This window comes from Rhyacophila brunnea, unplaced genomic scaffold (genome assembly GCF_057557595.1).
Source record: "Rhyacophila brunnea isolate RB1 unplaced genomic scaffold, BYU_Rbru_1.0 scaffold_11, whole genome shotgun sequence".
NCBI classification, from domain to species: Eukaryota; Metazoa; Arthropoda; class Insecta; order Trichoptera; family Rhyacophilidae; genus Rhyacophila; species Rhyacophila brunnea.
In genome coordinates, this window is record NW_028232763.1 from 10,995,700 (window position 1) to 11,018,739 (window position 23,040).

General features: G+C 33.5%; 1 protein-coding gene across 1 annotated transcript in view; it reads left to right on the plus strand.

The window, feature by feature from the left end:
* Positions 1-17,515, plus strand: part of LOC147078358 (low choriolytic enzyme-like) — a 58,250-nt gene extending 40,735 nt beyond the window's left edge. The window contains exon 4 of the mRNA XM_085958830.1: positions 14,045-17,515. Within this exon, the coding sequence (XP_085814956.1) occupies positions 14,045-14,439 (395 nt within the window). The 3' untranslated portion in view covers positions 14,440-17,515. The remainder of the gene's footprint in view (positions 1-14,044) is intronic.
* The last annotated feature ends 5,525 nt before the right edge of the window (positions 17,516-23,040 follow it).

A 23,040-nucleotide genomic window follows, 5' to 3' on the forward strand; every position in this document is an offset into this window, starting at 1 on the left:
CTGTTTAAATTTGTTAGGTAGGTACCTTAGTTTATTGTTTATTTTCGGCTACCTATCTTAAACAGACAAATATATAAAAAAAAATCTCTAAATCGACTTACGTACACACCGTCTAATGATAATTGAAGCATTTCCACGAAACCTATTCTCAAACAGTGGTAGTTTAATAGGGTACTTGGAGGTCTGTGACGTTGACAAGTTTGGAGGTGCCTCTGTGAAACTTTTACTTATTCTATAAACCGCCATCATAATATTATGTATTGCGATATGTATTACAATACAATAATAGTTATGATTTTTTTATGCTTCGATTATTTTTTAAATTAAGATGTCAATACTTTCTAATTAAGAGATCACACCGTCTGCTTTATGGAAAACCGCCACTGCTCTAAAAAGTTATCATATTTGTATTAACGCCTTCATTCGCCGCGTCTATGATGTGCCACCCATATGCAACGCATGACCTGCCCACCCCCCCCCCCCCACGGGACGTCACTGCCACACAATATTACGCAACCAGTCATGTTCAAATATTATATAATAGTTTAATATGATATATATTATTTGCCACTCTTAAAGCGTCAATTACATTGAGCTTCTTTACGAGCTGTTTGTTGGCGAATTTATAATCTGCCTGTAAAGTCGCCCAGTGTAATCATCGAACAAGCTAACAAGCAGGTTGTAAACACTCTACCGAGAAAAATTGAAAGCCGGTCAACTTTACACGCTACACGCTGGCGTGTGGGCCTACTGCGTCTGCGCAGTAGAGCGCAGTAGCAACCTCCCGGTAAAAAAACTAACTACGTTCTGTCAAAATAGTCGCTGGCTTGTGGCTTCTCAGCGAATGTAAAGTTTTGTGTATAATCATCAAATCGCAGTAGCTGAATCGCCCGCTTTTAAATTCGCCAACAAACAGCTTGTAAAGAAGCTCAATGTAATTGACGTAATTGAATTGAATCAATGTAAGTACTGCAGTATGTAATTTAGAAAAAGACACAGAGCTACTTACAGACATACCGTATTTGCAGAGTAAAATCGGCATGCGCGTCAGCTTGCTCAGGTAGATTTGAACGCTTGAAAAATCGCATACGTTGTGCGTATGCTCGAATAAATGCGCATTTTCACGCTGTCGCTTGTCGCTACATATTATATTAGGTGACGTCTTTACTTAGTTGCAGTGCAACGTTATTAACTGCACACGAGACTGTGAGCTATTCAAAAAAATGTAATGAGAATTCAATCCTTTATCAATTATTAACATTTTCTTAATGTTAAGTAAGCCGTAAAATAACTTGACATCACCTACAAATGACAAATACACGCGCGGTGCTTATACATATCCAGGAAAGTATACTATTAAACACACCACATAAACGTGAAGTTCAATAGTTTTGACAGAAAATATAATACAGTTGCAGCGACGCCGAGAGAGAAAGCGATGAAATATACTTAATGTAAGAACAGTCCGCAATAGTATCGGTAACAGTAATAAATTTGTACTGTGTAATTCGTGCCCACCAGAATAAATTGCATCTGCGCAAGTTCATAGTTAATTAATTGTTCCATGTTCCACTATATTTTATTTCACCATTTTTGACCAGGCATCTGCGCTTGAATTCGAGAATTTTTGGAACTAATCCCAGCGGCTCGTTTTTTGACAAAAATATTGTGTATTTGCATCAAACATTACCTTTATCTTTACTATTCCAATCGTTTAAATAGAATTTGGATAAAAATGGTCACTTAAAAGAATCATCATTAAAAACTTTACGATTTGGTGGCTTATATGCTACGTTCAGACATCCATTAATAATAATTATTATTGATAGTATTATATTGTAATAGTGATTATTATACTATAAATAATAATTATTATGCTATTCTGACGATTCTGGAGATAGAAACGTGCAATACTATATCGAATATTCTCTACTTTATGTTACGATAGTAAATTTATGGCTTGATTCAGTTCTGATTTAAACAGATGGTGTGTGTATACTGTATGCGATTAAGTTCGAACTCCTATAACAGAGTACAGTTTTAATAGCTTCTCTATATCATTTAGATGCGGATTTTAAATACAGATTCCGTGAACTAGAAAGTAAAAAATTATGGGTGCAGAATCGCACGACTTTCATAATATATACCTATGAATCTATAACTCATAGGTACATGACCATGTATCGAGTTCACCATAAGGTCCGTAAGGTCAGTTATAAGAGTAGGTATATTATATAAAGCTACAACTCATCTATAAGATAGCTTATTTATATTATATGTTTTAACTAGCGGAAAAAATATAATTTGCGATTTATATTTATGATATAACGCTACATCATACATACGTACTTAAAATACACGACTACAACATTATTTATTATAATATATTTATATTTCTGGTTGAATTTATTCCGTTTTGGAGACAATAGCATTATAATTACGTTGCGTCCAACTCACACAGGGACGCGCTAAGCGGGGGTGCTAGGGGTGCGAAACACCCGGGCGGCAAATGTCCGAAAAATCATTTGTTTAATGATAATATTAATACATAATATAAAATGTATGATGAATTCTTCCGTATCGTTAAATTTTTTTTTATAAATTGTGATAGATTGACATGTAATTCGATGCATTTCTATCGATTTAAGACGATTTACATTATTGTTGTTTATATTTAATAAAACACAATTTTTTGTAGTACTTATTCCACTATAAATCAATAGATTAGGACCAGTTTCGTCCACCTCAGAGGGACATTTTCAAGCGGACAATTTTCGAGACGGACGAAAACGGTCCTAATCTATTGATTAAAAGTGGAATAAATACTACAAAAAATTGCGTTTTATTAAATAAAAACAACAATACAATGCAGTTCCACCATGAATTGACAGTTAACAAAATAAAAGAGATTTACATTATAATTCAAAATTTTATACCTAATCGGTACAATATATTATCATGTTTGTTATTTAATAAGATAATTATTTCATCATTTCTTTGACTTCTATCATATTTCCTCATATTTTTTTTTAATTGGGGGGGGCACAAATTTTGGGCTGCAGCAACCCTTGCCGTGTCTCTGAACCCACCCCATAACAACCGCAGGCATTTAGAGATGCATTGCAGCTGTTCTGGTCAGTGGCGGGTTTTGGCACTTAGAAACCAGATGCACTGGCTGATTTTGCGCCCCCCACGACATAAATTTCAAGTACCAGCGTACCTATCTAGTAAAAATAACCATTACTAGGTACCTATATGTTTGAGTGGTGTCTTATTGGCCTTTTTGGTGTTAGTTGCAGGCAGTGACGTCCCTAGGCAGCGCTGACGCCCCATTTTATACAGTATGTTGTATCATCCGTGCTCGGTGTCGTTTCTCGTCACCATGGACGTCGAAGGGAAACGGAAGTAAATTAGACATCGCGAACTCGACAAAAAAATTACAGTCCTGTTAAACCTTCTATGTTTATTAATAGGTACATTTTGTTTCTAAAGAGTGAGGAATGGAAAGACATTTTCGTTATTACTAAGTTTATGTAGCTATTTCTATATAAACCAAATGATTCTCTTCGATTTGTCGCCCTTCGAATAACTGCCGCCCCCAAGCGACGCTCAATCTGCCTACCCCCACGGGACATCACTGGTTGCAGGGACTTTGCTTTAGGTAATATTTTAAACTCTATTTTTGAGAAATACGCATATTTTTAAGGTTCTGGGAAGTATATTTTAATAATTTTATGTCTGAGTTGAATTTATTATTTCGAGGCTGCCTTTTAAATATTCTGACAAATCAATTGCGTCATCTGCGTCAAATAAAATTGCCGCTGGTTCTGATAATGGTGAAACATTATTTTAAAACGTTGTGTAGGTACATGGGTACTATTTTCTTCGCCAAAATCTTCGGCCACAATCGACATTAATTGGGAAAATATTCAAATCTTTGTCCATCCATTTCCATTTAATTCCATCTACGTCCGCGGGGCGTCACTCGCGATTGGACGTGTCACCATTCTTCGATGGCTTCGTCACGACATTTCAACTTCCAAGACCCGTACAGCTAGTCGCTTTGTCTTGGTTTGCAGTTTGTTACCAGTGGCGCCCTGTGGGTTGTGGAATTGGTAAATAACGCATTGCCGAATAGCCATGCATTCTAAAATAACATATGTAATTATTATAGGTATTATATAATATTATGAACACATTTATGGTGTAAATAGGATAGCGATGATATAACTTCGTACTAATTAAAACCACTGGTAACCCGACCCATATAATACACATAGATTGATTCCACAGCATCGCTGTGGGGTGTGTGCAATTAGAAGTTAAATTAGACTTACATCCGTACAGGGTACCCAACATTTAATTTTAATTTAAGCGAATATGCTGTATTTATGAAAATTTTAAAAGTTTAAAAACTTTAATTTTATAAAACAACCCAAGACTAGCGTAAACAAAGCATGCGGCTATCAAACGATCCCTACAAGAATGGATGTTATTAACAAAACATATTGCTTCTTCCTAAATCATGGTTACATCCGGCAAGTAATTAGCGATATTCCATGACGCTGACTGCGATTTGGTCGTTTTATATAAGATGGTCATTTTTTTAGAATTATTAATAACCATGTCCTTGCTTTTTCGTACAAGGTGGTTGTTAGTAATTTTGAACAATCACAAACACCCAGGCTTTGAGAAAATCACATAAACATGGTGTCCTCACCGGAATCAAACCCAGAACTCTCGGGTGGAAGGCAAGCGCCATACGCTCTGCACCACGAGAGCCGCCATATATAAGATGGTCATTTTCGGCGTTATGACATTAATTTTACATCTATTATAATATATTTTAATATTTCCATGGATATTCGGACATCAACACTGCAAAATAAGTTAACTTTACCTATGGATGCACTTTAGGACGTCACTTCTCTCAAGGGCCTATTTATTACCTACAGAATCCGCGGACGGCATGCCAATCCTCTGAGAAGGAGCGATGCATCCGATTCTGTTGAAAATAAACAAAATAGAATGAGTCTTGTCGCAAGCATTTTAGTGAAACAATGGATGCACTGTGCTCCGATACTAACTGCTTTCCGCAATATACTAAATATTATGTTGAAAACCAATTTAAAATTTAAAATCTCTCCTCTAGATCAGTATGAGTTTTACAAATAATCTTCTCTCATATTATTATTTTTTTCGATCTTCATTATAATAAATTTAACTCATTTAGTACTAACACCGCGACTGTGGTAATAAAATGTAATTAAAAGGTTAGCGGTGATTGTGTTTTGAATTCATTTTCTTATTCCAATCATAATTTTTATGGGTCACCATAATACTAAAGTCGGCTAAAGAACCTCGTTTTTAACAAAGGTTAAATTCTCAACAACAATGCCAGGGACAATGAACTTTTCGTTTTAAATTACACAGAAGTGTGAAAAAATGGTGGGAGGGGGGAATACTGCAGTAATTGTTAATTAAATATTTATTGCTATTTAATTCATTATTTTTATTATATAATATCGTGTTTTTTGCGAAGAATTGATAGTGTAAATAACTTATACGGGGTACGAAAGAGTACGGATATCATTATTCTTTAAAAAACCAAATGTAGTTCCGTCATTGCATTGCGATTAAAAATTTAATGAAATAAACATTTAACAAAATTACTGTTGGTGCATCTGACAAAAATATGACGTTCGTTCTTATGTGATTTTGTTTTTAGATTTTTTTAATGTCAAATTTGTATGAAAAAAAAATACTATAAATACACGTTTGTTGTTGGGGGGCGTTGTTTTGAAATGTGTGTCAAATTCTCAAATTTTGCATTTTACGCATTCAAAGTATTGAAATGAATTTCCTTCTTCGCCTCGGATAACATAAGACCGAGGAGGTATATATTTTTGGTATTACACTGACAGTATGTGCGCCGCCGTTATTGCGCCGAACATGCGATGCGATGCGACGAGTGAATATGGCATGGCGTCTGCAAAAAAATCTTTTAACACGTTCCAAAAATACCGAGTCGGCGCACTCGGCCGCGGGCACCAGGCAAACATAATGAATCGGAGAAAAGAGTTGCGAAGGCGCTTCGTGATGCTGAAGTCAATCACGAATACGTGCCGACCAATGGATGGATCTCGTCGCCCATTACGCTGCACATCGCTCTCGTTCTAATTATTTCGGCGATTACTTCACGTAGGTACACTGTCGCAATGGTCTGTACGGTATAATCAATGATCAGGTTAGCAGAAGCGGTGTTGCTATGAAATTTTGCCGCGAAATTATAAAATACCTAAGTTAAAAATGCATTAAATTCTTTTCCAAGACAATTATCTTTTTCACTCTGGTAGATAATAAAAATAATCTCAAACATATTTTTTTTCCACACTATTATTTTCCACTAAGAGTTATGACACCTTGATAAATTTACTTACGGTTTTTACGTAGTATCCTAGTATCTTAGTATAGTATCATAGTATAGTAGTATAGTGTATCCATTTCCCGGGAGATTGTGATCAAAATTTATGCAACAAGTGCTATATAGCGGTTGAAAGAATATATCCGCAAAATTCTCATCTCATAGTCAAAGCCCTTTTAGCATAATCTTGTTATTATCAAAAAACCCATTAACAGCCAGGAACTCAATTTAAAAAAATACCTTCTGGCTTAATTGTTCAAAAAATGACATGAATATTATTTAAACAAATTCTAATAAATTTCACATTTCAGACTATTATTGATACTGCGTGATGAGAATGTAATCGATATTGACCAATTGAATGGTGTTTAATGAATGGTTTATTAGGACCCGTGGGACTCTGAGCTTTAATTACTATGTTATATGGATGATATTATTGTACATGGTACCTACATCTTGGCCTTAATTTCATGGATATTTCTAATTATTTATAACCACCCCTATCCCCATATCCTAGGGAGTGGACTTTTCCAGATTCCAGAGCTCTTGCTAATTAAGGAGAACTGTGCTATTGCACGTTTGGCCGTATTTTGAATTTATTCTTGGGTACGATTGAATGATAATAAATATGTTTATTTTGCTTGTTCGATAAACCTCCATTAAAATATGTAAGTATTGCAATGGGTTTTACAATACAACATTTTTTCTTCGATTATTTTTTAAACTAAGATGTCGATACTTTCTAATGAATCCACCGCACTTGTCTCAAAAGATGTAATATGTGAATTCGTTTCTTTATTCACCGCCCTTAATAATGTGCTGCCCCTATACAACGCATGGCATGCCTACCCCACAGGACGTCACTAGGTAAACTTAGCAAAGGACGACGCCGTGGCTTTGACACGAGTGGAGTTCCACCAACTACCGAACTATTCTGGATGGCAGATAACAAAACAAAGATCGCCCTAGTAGTTGCTAACCACCAATGGGGGATGGCACGAGAATAATTAATTGAGCAATCATAATCATCATCAGCCTGAATCTATCCACTGCTGGATGAAGGCCTCTTCAAGCTTCTTCCACTTCTCTCGGTCCCGTGCGTTGCGTTGCCACGTACTTCCGCAGAACTTTATCATTTCATCGATCCAGCGGCCTCTAGGTCTGCCTTGCGGACGTTTTGTACCTCTTGGATACCACTGGATGACTAAATTTGCCCAACGATTGTCTCTTCAATTAATAATATGACGGCAATATAATATTATAAATTGCATAATATATATAAGTATATTATTTTGTGTTTCTGTTTTCTAAGCTCACCTACGATCTAATAAAACATCTCATAGATACAACATTGATAATTTACCATTGCGATTAAATAGAAAAACTGTCGGAAGTAAGTGCGTAACTTAGCACATAATAAAACAGGATAGCACTCCTGAGTGTGCAATCTCGAATGCGATAATTATTTCCTTATAAATCTCTCGCGAAATGCAACGTTAGCGAGTTATGGTTAACTTACTCGTGATATCGCATGAGTATTCAAAATAAATAATAACTACATTTTATTAGCAGCCCCGTGTAATTTACTAGAAGTGTTGATCATCTATACTCAGGGATCGGAAACCAACCACAGTATTTATTTTTTAAATATCCACTGCAGAGAAATCGGTGTTATTCAAAATAATTTTAATAACACTGTAAAAAAAAGATTTTTGTATCGCCAGTATTTTATATGTATATTATAATATAATATAAATTGTACAATTTCTAAATCTGCTACTGATTCTAAGATCAGAATATATCAATCAACTTTCAACTTTCTGACCCCATATAAAGTGTGTTTTTGAAAACATGTTTTTATTTTGTTGATGCATGCTTTTATATCATTATTTTTGACAGTATACTAAACTTATGCTAACTAAAACTGATTCTTACAAATCATTGATTCTAGAAAAGGTATTACTTACCTGTCTATTACAGGTGAAGCCTTTACTGAGCCGTTTTTAAAGAGGCACCTAGCGGAAAGATACGAAGCTTGCAATTTGATAATTTACAATTTCAACTGTATTAATTAATAAATATGTATCTGAAAACATTAAAAAGAAAAATATTTTTTATTTTATGTCAAAGATAAACTTACAATTGTAAAAATTGTAATAAAATGTGAATTTGTTGAATAGGACCGCACCCTATTATTACATATATTTTATGGTCATATTTATTATTAAAATTTAGTTTATTAAGTTTTCTAAGCATTACCTAAGCGATTTTTGACTAATTCATAGTTTTAATATTTTTTATATCTATTTTAAAAAACATCGATTTTTATAAAAAATATAAATGTCTATAACTTGAAATCCTTTTTATTTATATATTCAAATACCTAGATATTTATTCATTAATACAGATGAAATTGTAAATTATCAAAAAAATGTCTCAAATTGCAAGCTTCGTATTTTTCCACGAGGTGCCTCTTTAAAAAATGTTCAGTAAAGACTTCACCTTAAGAAGCATTACACAGTTTCCAACCTCTGTTCAAGTCTTGTGCACTGAATAAAATGAATAGAAACTTCCTAACATTCTGCACACTCCATCTCAAGTATTACTTGGTTATAATCAATAATTTCAGAAGAAGCCTGTAACATGGGCTAACATATTACATTGAAGATATTATCTTCTAGAGGAGATTAACTACTGAGCCGGCTTCTGTATTAGAGTAAAGTTATAGTATTTTACGCGTGAAATCTTCATTGCTTTATGGTTTATTTTATACTGAAGCTAACTAACATGGAGATATTATATCGGTATTGGTCATGGAAATGCAATTTATTATTTTAATTGGTATAATACGCCACCAGTAAAGGATAACATAAATTTCACCCTCTCAGTGCAGCCCTTAAGCAGCTACTTACCTATTCTATTATTCATGTTCGGTTATCTTAAACAGAAAAATATAGCACATCGGTAGAGTTGGGTTTCGGGAATTTCCGACGGGAATTCTCGAGAAATTTTCGAGATTTTCAATCCCGAATCTCGAGAATTGAAATTTTTAATATTTCGGGAAATCCCGGATCTCGAGAATCTTTTCTCGGGATTCGGGATTTCTTTATTGTCAAATATTAATTGAAAAAACGATTTTCTATATGAAAAAAGTGGACAGAAAACACAAAACGTTCAAAGACTGATCGGGGCATTTAACACAATTAAGCCAACGTCGACTCAAAATGAGCGCAATTTTTGCAACATCGGGGAATTTTGTGTATCAAAAGCGTACGCGATTGACAGTCTGTGTTTTTTGAAATTCCATTTTAATTTAGTAATGTTTTGAAATATTTTTGTTTCCCTGCTTCCATTTTGTTTGTCTTCTTACATAAATAAAAAAAACATATTTTTTTGGAATTTGTCTGTTTTTACACTGATTTTAGGATTTTTACAGGTTTTTTTTTAATTTCCCGATATCTCGAGAATTCTCGAGAATTCTTTTCTGGAAATCCCGAATCTCGAGATTGAGATTTTCTCGGGAAATACCCAACTCTACACGTAGGTATCTTGATATTAACATGTACACCATTAGAGAATGTCCACGAAACCTGCCCTCAAACAGTGGTGGTTTTATATACGTGGAGGTCTGTGGGTTTGATAGGTTTGGAGGCACCCTTGTGAACATTTTCTCCTGCGCCCTTCACCCGCCATTAAAACATGTATTACGATGAGTATACTACTATATGATTACAATACTACAATAGTCATGTTTTCAGAATTCTTTATGCTTCGATTATTTTTTAAACTTGATATCGATACCTTCTAATGAATCGACCGCGTCGTCTACTTGCGTGTTTCCCAACCTTTCTATACATGCGGACCGGTGAAAATAGTAGAATTATTGTTATAACTCCGCAGTTTTGCAACAATCTTTGTAGTAAAATCAAGTATTTATAAGCAGCATAATATACGTCTGTTGTGCATTTGATAAGGTATGCTTTATCAACCATTGTCTCAAGCCTTCTTTCTTATAGTATGTTTTATAATATAAGTATACTTATCTTATCAAACTAAACGTCTCAGAATGTTATGCTTAATATCGATAAAAAATGTCTTATACCTACCTACCTTTTCAAATCAGTATCAACTTAGCCTTCAAGAAGAAAGCATCGACTGCATTCTTATTATCCATAACATAATAGGTAGAGTTGGGTTTCGGGAATTTCCCGACGGGAATTCTCGAGAATTTTTTCTCGGGATTCGGGATTTCTTTATTATCAAATATTAATTGAAAAAACGATTTTTCTATATGAGAAAAGTTGACAGAAAATACCAAACGTTCAAAGACTGATCGGGGTATTTAACAAAATTAAGTCAACGGTTGATGGAACCTTTGACGCAGGCAGCTAGGCCCCTCGTACAACCTTGTTTATCGCTGATATATAATCTATATGGTATGAATAAGGACAATTTATTTTCAATCCTCTAAAACTAAAACATTCTGAATTATTATTTGTTTACAAACAATGCATGTAAACAGTGGCGATGCATAATATGATGCGATCGATTGGTCAGGAGATTTAAAAGGGGACTTCGATCATACAATTATGCAATAATTAATTATAACAGAATTTTTAAAATATGCTTATTTCTCTCAAATAGAGTAAGTAGGTATATAGGTATGGTATAAGTATACCTATATATATATTGTTTATTGTGTAGGCTGTAGGGCCTCATAATCAGTCAGTGCCTCGGGCATCCAAGTCTATAAACCCGCTACCGGGTGTGACATCTTCAAAACTTCGTACCACCCTATCACATCTCTTGTATAAGGGAATGAAAACAAAGATTTCCGGAATGCCAACATCCATAAATGGGTGGACAATCTTACGATGTTTTCCAATTGAGGAGTATATTATCTCTACGAATATTTTCTGTCATCATGACGTTGTCATATTTTGATTGCATCAGATTATATCCTTTGATAAAGGCCTGTCCATATCCACCCAATTTGGTCAGAATGAAATTGTGTATTTAGAAAGCTGTTTGGGGAGATGCGATTGTGATTTTTCTGAGAATTATTTTGGAGTAGCGAGTTGTTTCTGTAAATATATTTTTAAATTATTTTTTGAGTTGCATTAAATGCAAATGTCAAATTTTGACACGTCACAGAACAAACGGAAAATAGTAGGTATGGGTGTCCATTTCGAAAAAAAATCCTTAATATAATAATTTTATTGAATTATTGATTTAGATTTGAAACATTAAGTCAATAAAATTTACTGAATGCCCAAAAATGATATCACACCAAAGACATTGCACAGTGCCTACGATTTTCTGTATTTTTTTTTAAATCTAACTTCCTAAATCGTTGCGCTCCTTCATCAAATATATTACCCCCTATCCAGCGCTCGAAATGAAAACATTTACGAACCGGAGCGCTCGATAATTTTAGAAACTATTAACATATCTATGTATTAATTTAGTTATATGGAGGAAGGTATATCATATAGAAACTGTGTGTTATTTACATATCTAGAGCTCAGACGGAAACAGTCCTAGTAACAGCCTTTAAACTTGTAGCATACGAACCTTGTTAACTGATTGTAGTAACTCATAAATTTTTTAAGCATGATTCCGACAAGTCTCGTATTAAAATTAAACAAATATAATATATCAAGTGAATTTAATCGATTTTTAATAATTCACAAACCGGATCGCAATATTTAATTTGTCCACAAGATAATCTCGGCGATTTCATGAACCGTTCACGTGCGTTCCTATCCATTTCGAGCACTGCTTTTATCTAATTTGCTTCACATGTTTGAACATTAAAAATGATCGATATCAGTTATAATGTTCTCACATTATTATTAGTATTCTGAAAAAAATGAGTTTATATTCTGTCGGTTATGTGATGTCACATTTTTTACAACCCCACCATCTTAAAATAAAAAATAATATAACATTATAATATTAGACCCCACTTAGGACGTGACGTCATATTTTAAAAATACAGTAATAATAATTATGTTTTCCGACAAGATTTCTTATAAATTGATAACGAAGATTAGAAAATACTCAGCCCGTTGTTTCCCTCGCTAAGAAAACTTTGTTCGCTGCAATAATTAAAATTTTTCATTAACCGAAGTGACCCGGGGTTAAAATTTATCCCACGATCTTGGATGGAAGTTAAAACTATCCGGTAAGAAAGGGTCGAGAGGTTAAGAATAGAATACCCAATTATCAATACCGCCTTTGCTAAGTTCAACATGATCATTATTTTATAAAACAATATTAAATTGATGCTATATCACTTAGGTGGGTATGTGAGACCTGAAAATCGGAACTTTTCTTTTCCGGTATTTTGCCGAAAGGTGAATATGGGTGGCTTCGTCCATCTATTCTATACAATGACATTAATATGGACGAAGCATCTGGAAAAAAAATGACACTCACTTTATTGTCGGGTCTGCCGAATGGCATAATCTGTTCTAACGCCATTACAATAAAGGTGATATTGCTATAAATTCCCGATGCTTTTTGTCGGGTCTGCCGAATGGTTCGGTTCTAACGGGTTCGCTCAAATGAACATTGACACTAGAAACACTGTTCTAACGCCATTACAATAAAGGTGATATTGCTATAAATTCCCGATGAGTGATATCGCATAATGGAATTGCGTGACGTCTACCTATACATGTGCGAATGTCGCTATGCGCGAATTTACTTGCTAACTACTGTATTGAGTGCGTTGTCTATTAATAATGTCATTGATTCTATGGGATAGTTCCAAGTTTCTACAATCATTTATTTTTTGTTGAATTTTTTCGATACAATGCGATTGTGCACATTTTCGGTTTTTTTCATTGGTTCTCATTTTTGAAGCATTTCGATTTGTGAATCACAAACAAGGAAGGAAAATGATTGTCAAATTGACAACCCAAATACGGCAGAATCGCTCGTTTTTACGGGTTTTGACGTAGATACCTACATAATATGTAGGTATATTATCTTCTAACCACGTTTAAAACACATGATTCGGAAATGAGGGAAATCAGGGGGAAAAAGATCTATCACGCGTCAGTTTGGTGGTGTGGCATGATACGCGTGAGGTGACTTCAATGTGGTTCGGATACATTTTAGCAGATTTTTAGAACCGACACTATTTTTGCTTTCGGCTCAAAATGTGCTAGGTACATGATGGGAGCATCTGTCTGATAACATTTTAAATATCAAGTAAAACAACATTACATACTTTTTGCCCATGGCACGAGCTCATGATCTTTATCATGGCTTTATCGAAATAGATGCTTACCAATCTATATTGGTACATAGGTATTCGAATCGACTCATTTTTTAGGTACGTATGTATAGTGTTACTCTATATTGCTTTGCTTATATTATTGTTAGCTAAATAGTAGGTATTATTGAACTCAACTACAAAAATGTTGACAGGTAGCCCTACCACCTCGTATTTTTTTTAGTACAATATATTAGCCCAGGCTACTAACTTGAAAGGTCCTGTCCTGCTTGTAAAAAAGATGTAAAAAACGTGTCACATTTTTAATCCAAATTCATTTGACTCTTATTTTGCAAGTAAAATCATCATTTAAAAAAATATCCTTCTCCTTTCAGGTCGTGAGAAAAACTTCAAAGTCCGAATGGCGAACGAGTCAGCGACTCTTGGAATCCCGTACGACTTCGAGAGCGTGATGCATTACCGCAACAACTCATTTTCAAGAGAAAAGAAAAGACTCGCTACCATCGTGCCCCGTAATCCCCAACTGAAAGTCTACATGGGGCAACGGATCAGGGTATCAGAATCTGACATAGCAAAACTTAATCGGCTATACCGGTGTGACAGGTTCGAATACAACATGGGCAACAATATCCCTGGAGCGATGCATTGGGATACTTTTAGGGAAACTATCCTCAATGAGAAACCAATCTATTTTAACAAACTTCCAGAGCCTGAACCTTTAGAATTTGAAGAGAACTCATTTTTATTGACAGGAATCAAAAGAGTATAATTTTATGAAGGCAGGGATTTTTTCTAAAAATAAAATTAGGGGGTGAGTTTATTTGGATTGCCAAAAATTAGTACCTATACCAAGTATACTAATATTGATTTGAGGACATAATACATGCATATATTTGCCATACCTAAGTTTGAAAAATAATGGAGTAAATAAATTCATAACATTAGGTAGATAGGTAGGTACCCACGATTACATTACCTACCCACAGGGTAGCATGTCACTTCACAAAACATTGTATGGATGTAAAATTGTATGTCCGTCGACAGAAAAAAACAATGATATTCAATTTCACGAGGTGACAAGCTATGTTGTGGGTACTATATAATATAATACTAATTTAAAGTCGATAAGAAAGTATTGCAGCATAAATTATATTGTATTAATATTATTAAAGAAGTTATTATCATTGCTTTAGTAATCGAGAGAGAGGAGGATGATCAGTCATGGTTCGATTGGGAGGAATGAGGTTGCGAGGGTATGCGCATTCCAAGAGAGTGACTGAATTAACTGAAGTAATAAGGTTAGCGCAGAATCGCTTCAGTTGGAAGATGATTTTTAGCTACGTATATAATTTCAGTAATCACCACCATCAGTAATATGGCAGACGATTCATGGTTATCTTAGTTTAGCTTAGACATGTACGCCCCTGAGAAGTATATGAATTATTATCACATTTTATATTATGGTAAATTATTCAGAGAGTTGAGGTTTTTGAGATGTGGCTGTATACGCGCATCATCAAAATTCCTTGGACTGACCAGGTGACTTCAAACGAATGGGAAAGGACCGAAGGGTTCTGCTATTGAGATCGGAAAACTACATTTCTTAGCCACATTATGATAAGCCAAGAGTACGGAATTCCACAATTTATCATCCAAGGAAAGATCAATGGTAAACGCTGCATTTCGTAGCTTAAGAACCTCCGTGATTGGTACGAGTGCAGCTCCGCCGAACTGTTGCAGGCAAAGATCGACCTGATGTTGGCCAACTTTTGTTAGGGAATAGCACAATAACAAGATTTTAAATCAATCGTCCTCAAAGTAATACCCAGGAATAGATTATCAGATTCGTGAAAACGTTCACAAAAACATCACTACAATGACTCATAAAGAAATTGGTAAACCAGCAAATTATTTTTATTAATTATCATTCTGTCCTGCACTTATTTGATTTTTTATGCAAAAAATGTTTTTCCTTTCGAATCTTATGGTTATAAGCTGTGTACAATAGGAATAATGTGTCCTTTTTCAATCCACCTACGTAGCGTTTTTGATATACTAAAATGTGGCTGGTTGAATTTGGTCACTGACTATAGAAATGATTACAATATTCTGAACATAATGCAAGTGGAGGCATGCTGTTGACACTCTCACTTCGGTTATTTATTATTATTATTTATTATTAACAAAAAAACTTCAGAGAACAAATATGAAGGTTACATAATATCGTCACTGTTCTGGCAGAAGACACTAATTCGAAAAAATGACATATTGAGTTAGTTATACCAAAATGTTCCTTATTTCAAACTTTACCGTCTGGAAACCTTCTTAATAAATGAAGTCTTTATTTTAAAGTCATCCTTTTTACGATTACTTAATAAACTCACATGATAGACCATTTCAAACATTTTAACAACTTCAAAGTCAAATTACTCAAAACTAGTATTCTCCAGTTAGTGTGTTCTGCCAGAACAAAGACGATATGAATCTGTGATGCAAAATGGCAAGCAGATGCAATGAGCAATGAACGCGTTTGCGAACCACAGAATGCATTCCGAACACTGTCAGTTTTTTTCGCGAGCACAAGGCCTAGCAGAGTGTGTTCATGGACACAGTGAACCAAAACGTGTAGTGTGTACATCATGTTCGTGTAACAGACTAACAATTCGTAATGGAGTGGTCTGAAGAAAAATGTTTAGTCTCACCCAACTATATCGAAATAATCCGGTATTGTTGAATCCTCAAGATACTCATTCATACACGTATATTGTTTTTCAATGCACAGATAAACTTTAGGAACAAATGTGCTGATTTACTTGGTTCAAAATTTTAAACAAATATTGCAGACTGATACTTATCTTTTAAAAAAAAAAAAAAAAAGCTTATCAGGGGCGGTTAAAAAAACCAGCTTATCTTGAGCCGATATAGGCTTTCGCAATTTAGTTTCTTTTATTGAACAGAATGTGATGTTCAAAACTTGATGAAACATTTGCATAAAACTTTTGTAATGCCCAGGTAATTCTTGAGATAAGATCCAATATTAGAACATCTTTGAGTTGTTGTAGAAATCAGCTCACCAAAACCGAGGAGTTCTTTTATAATCTTCTACCAAATAATGAATTAACATGAAAGCAGCACTTGCTACTAATTCAGACGCCATGTTTGCGTAGCGATCAGATAAACACTGCGAGCACCAGTAGAGCGACCGTGCAAAGCACGTCTGTTTTTGAGAGATTACAGGTTCGCAGAACGCTACTGGTTTGCGAACGTAGTTGATACATGACTTTTCCTAAAGTATGATCCTTTGAACATGGTAAAAGAAAACACGACACGGCATTACAAAAATCATCTGAAACATAGCTACTGTGCATCATCACTCTCACTCTCACTCATCTAGTGTCATCTGTTGTCGACATTATATAATGACTTTTGGTAAGTATGTAAGCAGATGTATGACACATTTGAACTGATTTACCAAAAACTGACATTATCACAATACCACTTTTTTCTGAAGACTCAACTATTGCGTGTAAAGTCAAATGGTTTCAGATTTCCATATTTTTTTGTAAAGTATACCTACCTATGTTATAGAATAGGAATTTCGTTAACTGTCAGACTGGAAATCAGACCCCATGTGGGGTTAGGCCCCAATGCTTTGCATACTCTAGCGATGAGATGAAACTATGCCACTACGTGATTAATAAAAGCCAGAGGGTTGGAGCGGACCATTTTTTAAGTTGCTCTGCTCCAGAACCTAATACTTACTCCAGGGTCTGATCTGCTTTGGGTAAAAAGTTTTATTAAGTATTATAATATGTATACAAATGTTAAAACAATAAAAATATAAGTAGTTTTGAAATAAGGTTTATTATTTATCCTTTTCAGTATCCGACAGCATCTAATCTTCTTCCATTCCCCCTCTTCTGTCAAGAAAGTGAGGTTATTTATTACTCGGCAGTGTTGCCATATTTCAAATAATTCCTGTGTTGCAAATAGTGTCAAATATAATATTTTTATTGGATTTTTGGAATGAAAATTTAATAATAACAAAAATCATCCAGACGAGTGGAGCACTTCTAATTTTTGGTGCTCTAGCTCAGCTCTGGCTGCGGGAAAAACCCCATTGCTACACTGCTCTGTGCTCCTCTCCGAGCTCCACTCCAAACGCTCTGATAAAAACAACAGTAAGTATATCAAATACTTTTAAAATGTAATTTTATTACAAAAGCCATACACGTGATATAAAATATGAAAGACATAAGCAGAACATAAACAACATTGTCCATAAAAGAACTCAATAACATATTTCTTATAATAATAATCATTTTATCTAACAGGTTTCATTCATTACAATTTTATGCATATGTACTTATAATAGTTATTATGTTAAATTCATCAAAATCTTTCAATATTGAATGTGCAGTGGGTAAGGAGAAAAAATGTTATTACAATATAATAAGTATATATCAGTGGCATGTGGGTGACTTTTACTTGTAGCGATGCTGTTGAAAAGATACATAATATATACACGCTACATATTATTTATTTAGGGATAACAAATTGAATCTTAGGAGGCAGCCAATGAAGTAGTTATTGTCTATAGATAGCTCTGCACAATATATAATATTATTACATAGTACATACTTCATTGATTATCTCTAGGGATGCTTCACGTCTACAGCACCATTGAACCGCACAACACTGATAGGTATGTTTGTTTTTGTGCAGAAAACACGTTGAAAGCTATGTTTAGAAAATCAAACCATCACTAGGGTGATAAGACATGAAATGTACTTTGGGACCTTAAGGCTACACTTCAGCTGGGGCACGGTCTAAAACGATCGTGACTACGCAACGCGAAAATTGTCCAAACAACGCGTGCAGAACAAAACATAATTTGTCATAAAAATTCAACATGCGTCCGTTTAATGTTATGTTTATTGTTCTATTAGTAATGATAATAATTTATTCATTGACATGTTTTCTTTTTCAAGTAAATGGGTAATGTTTTTTAGTCATCTTTACACGATTTAAGAATTAATTCCCCGTCGCCATCACAAAACCAATTGACGTGTTCACAGCTTGACTTTCGCTCTCCGATTGCCAGCGAGTCCAAAATTTCATCGCACCTTTAGTTGATAATTATTTGCCGTTTCACTTAAGTATGCTCTTAAGCAAGGTGGTTGGACTGTGTAGAAAGAGACGCATCTTTCGAAGCATTAGTTAGTAGAGGGAGCTTACAGCAAACAGAAGAAAGTGGAAACATTTTTAGAGGCTGCAAGACCCACATTGAGCCCGATGACTAATGAACGAATAATTATTAACTCTAATAACCATAGATGTTTTATTAATTAAAATAAATTATATACAGTGCCAACATAAATAATTAATACAGAGCACATATTAAATTATATTTAGTTAAAACTTTTACAGGAATTTTACATAATAGTGCAGAACCTACCTGCATTATTTAATTATTGTATGTATAAAAATTGTATATTGACTACTACTTTCAATTTGGTCAGAAGTGAAGTTAACTGTACAATAGAGAAATATAACTTCATTGGCTGCACTGCTTTATTCCAATGGGTCAACGGATGGGAAGCAAAGATTACTTTATGTGAAATCAATCATACAACTATGAATGTTATCGGTATGTTGATCAAGAGTGTCTACTATATAATGATCTGTCGATGGATACAACTTATGATGAAAATTAAACATTTACAGTTATCAAATCATGAGATTTTAAAGATGTCACATTGAATAATGATATTATCTGTCAGGTAATTTGTAAAACTCTTTTTGTTTTGTATGATATTACTACAAATTGCAACTAAAAATATTTTTACATCAATAAAATTAGATAACAATAAGTTGATTAGGTTCGAAATTTAAAATAGAAATGACATCAACGAAAAACAACTAACATTTTCAAATAACTACTAAAACAATATAGTTTACCTACATATTTCATATAAACAATTCATTCAATAACAAATAATAGAATTTGGATACTTTCTAATTTTGGTGATATGCTCATAGATTGTATTAACACCATTGTTATTTTTCTTTTGTTTTAAATTCAAATCAAAAATAAACTAAAGGGGGAATGAATACATTGTTGCCGTACTTCAGAGTTCCAATAGTATTTAAAAAAAAAAAAAAAAACTTATTAATAGAACCAATCATAATTGGTGAGAATCGTGACAAAATCATCTTAATAACCTAAAAATCTTACGTAGATAATTAAGTAACGTTTTTTTGGAGAAAAAAAAAATCAGAATAGATCTATGCTAACTCATGTAAATTAATATTTGAAATTTTGGTACGATTGCAAATAATAAATTACAGACGTAATTACAATTATTTTACAATTCAACAAAATTTTCAAAATTACAAGAGTAATGAGCAAGAAAAATGGCTTGAGTCAAGCCACAATATTTCAATGACAATTCACTATTGCCTTTCATCATATCAATTCAAAGCTTCTACATAATTATGCATGATTGTTATATTTTTATTCTTTACAGTTAAATATTACGAGATATCAAAAACAATTTGACACTATTTTATGGAAGTATATCACAGATTTAAAAAAAAAAATCATATTGAAAAGCACCTACAGAGAGCAATTATATTTAAAAGCAATGTTTTAAAATTCACTGTAATATAATTTAATTTTGAATTGTTAATAATTTGCATTATACTCAAAACATTGTAGACATGGTAACTACATACATTGTGATTAGTGAAGTGTTTCCCAAACTCATATAGACAGATTTTACCAACATCTCCGCCACCTTTTAACGATTGATTTTTTTAAATGTGGTTTCAACAGCAAATTTTCAGGTAGAGTGAATCTCTGTGTAAAAAAACTTGTCATAGTCTAATCGAAAAACGAAAAACAAAAAATGTCCTTGATAGGCCGGTCATCTTCAAACCACCATCCGTTCGATTGACAGACAATCGCGTTAACAAAAGCATTGAGGCAGTGGCAAATGTAAAATTATTGAAAAACATTTAGTACACACAACTACTTCACACAGTGGATTTCGTGTCGGCCTAACAGTAACTACAATGTAAATCGCTCAAATCTCCAGAAAACAAAACAAAGATCACCGGTGACAATTTTACTTAGAACATATTTAAAGCATCATAAATAACCTAACATGACAATAATTGTGGCATTTAGGTATATAAGCATGTCTCGAAAACTATGTACCTAATTGATGAGTAAATTTGTATGTAAGCGGAGAACCTTAGTAAAAGTGAAGATGGAATGATTCACAGCAAGAATTCTGTGTACAGTTGCCATATTACGTTAACAATGATAATGTTGAAGATTGTGAAAATCGAGAGCAAAACAAAAAAATTCACTTTTGTTGCGTGTGTTCGTCACACATTCATTTTTTTTATGTTCTGAGCAGCCAAATGATAATTTTTCAGAATAAAATTCAAATGTATTTCTTCTATCTTTTTATTTTTGGCATACTATACCTATATGTACACAGTTGGCAACACTGCACAATTAAATGAAATATTTTCAAATCTTTCAGAGGTACAGGTGCCGCAGTTTGGGAAACACTTTAACAAATCAAAATACTCGTGAGCACATTTTAAAAAGAAGCCATGAAAATCGAATTATAGGTGTACTTTTTAAAAAAGATCATTTTCTTAATTTAAAAAGTGTAGTTACAGCACAAATTCTACTTGTAAAAAATGTTCAGTGTTATACATAAATAGTCTATAAAGAAAAGTGTGTTTGAAGATTTCTAATTACGTCTTCTTACATACAAAACAATTGCACCTTCTCGGACTCGTATAAAGTTGAGTGAGCAATTAAATAGATACTAATTTCTTAGGGCCAGATGCAAAGTCATAGATAGTTAAATTCTTAATGGCCACGGCCCAGTGGTGAAGGGTGTCTGCTTATGCTGTGGAGATTCAACATAAATTGAGCACACAAAACTTTGTCAGTCATACTTGTATGTTTTCATTGAACTAAGAATACAAATTGCAGGAAATTGTATAAAATATTTAAACTTTTGTATGTTTAATCGCAAAGATTAGACATCTGCAATTTGCATTCTTAGTTCAATGAAAATAAATAAGTATGACAAAGTTTCGTTTGCACTATTTATGCCGAATCTCCATCCTTAGCCACTGCTATGAGGGATGTTTAACCTAAAACTATATCATATTGAGTACTATTAACATCAAACACATTCTATCTATGACCAAATGTCAGTTATTGATTATATTGATATTGACAATATTTGTAAATATTAATAATGAATGATGGCTAGCGTGAGCATATTTGACGTAGTGTTGTCTTTACTCTTTGAAACAAAATTCAGGGGTCACTGTATCCACACGTGTGGACTCAATTAAATCACTGATAACAACACTATTAAAATATTTAAACTGTATACCATGTAACTGTAAATGTTATAATTATTCAATTTATATTAAGTTAAGTAATTTAACATGATCATCTATGCATCTGGCCTAGGTGTCTTGTGCATGAGGTAATAATTGTTTGCAAACTAGTTTCAAACGTGAAAAGTTAATTTCAATTGAAGAATAAGGTGTTAAGATTTCTAAGCTATAAGTTATGGTTACGGCAGAGCTAGAAAGATTCTTGAAAGACAAAATGTTGTAATTACAATAAACTTAATTACGTATTAAAATAATATCAACATATTGATCCAAGGGTTAGAGAAATGGCTGTCATCTTTATGGCATTAAAGAGCATGGAAATATAATAGTGCCATCTCTGAGATTTATCATTAATTAAAGATGTTACAATGTTTTTATTTATTTTGTTTAAAATAAAGCAAGCACCATCAGTCTATCAATTAATAATGAAATGGCTACCTATTAAAGAAGTTAGTTTAAAATAAAGTAGGTATTTATGTAGAAAATAATAAATAATTACAATGTTTAATCATTACAATAAAGTTACATTTACTGAATATAATAATATTAATATGTATTGATGACTTTCCGCAATACCAATGATTTGTATTCTTTATTGCTTTGATCAAATTACAATACGATTTCAGGAGAACAAATAATTATGTATGTACATAATATGACATTGGCAAAGATTCGTCAGTAAACGATTATGTAATGTTTGCTAACTTGACGTCTTGTAAAAATAATTTCAACACAAGAATTTTCTAAACATAATACATACACACCCAGAAGGCAATTGCCACAATGACCTCGATTTATTTATTTTTTTGACCATGTCCGATCTTAATGAGATCATTTATTATGAGGTTTGTAGTAACAGATTTTTTTATGAGAAATGGATATCAGCCACTTGCTCAACCTATTAGGTCCATACTCTAACTACAAACACAAA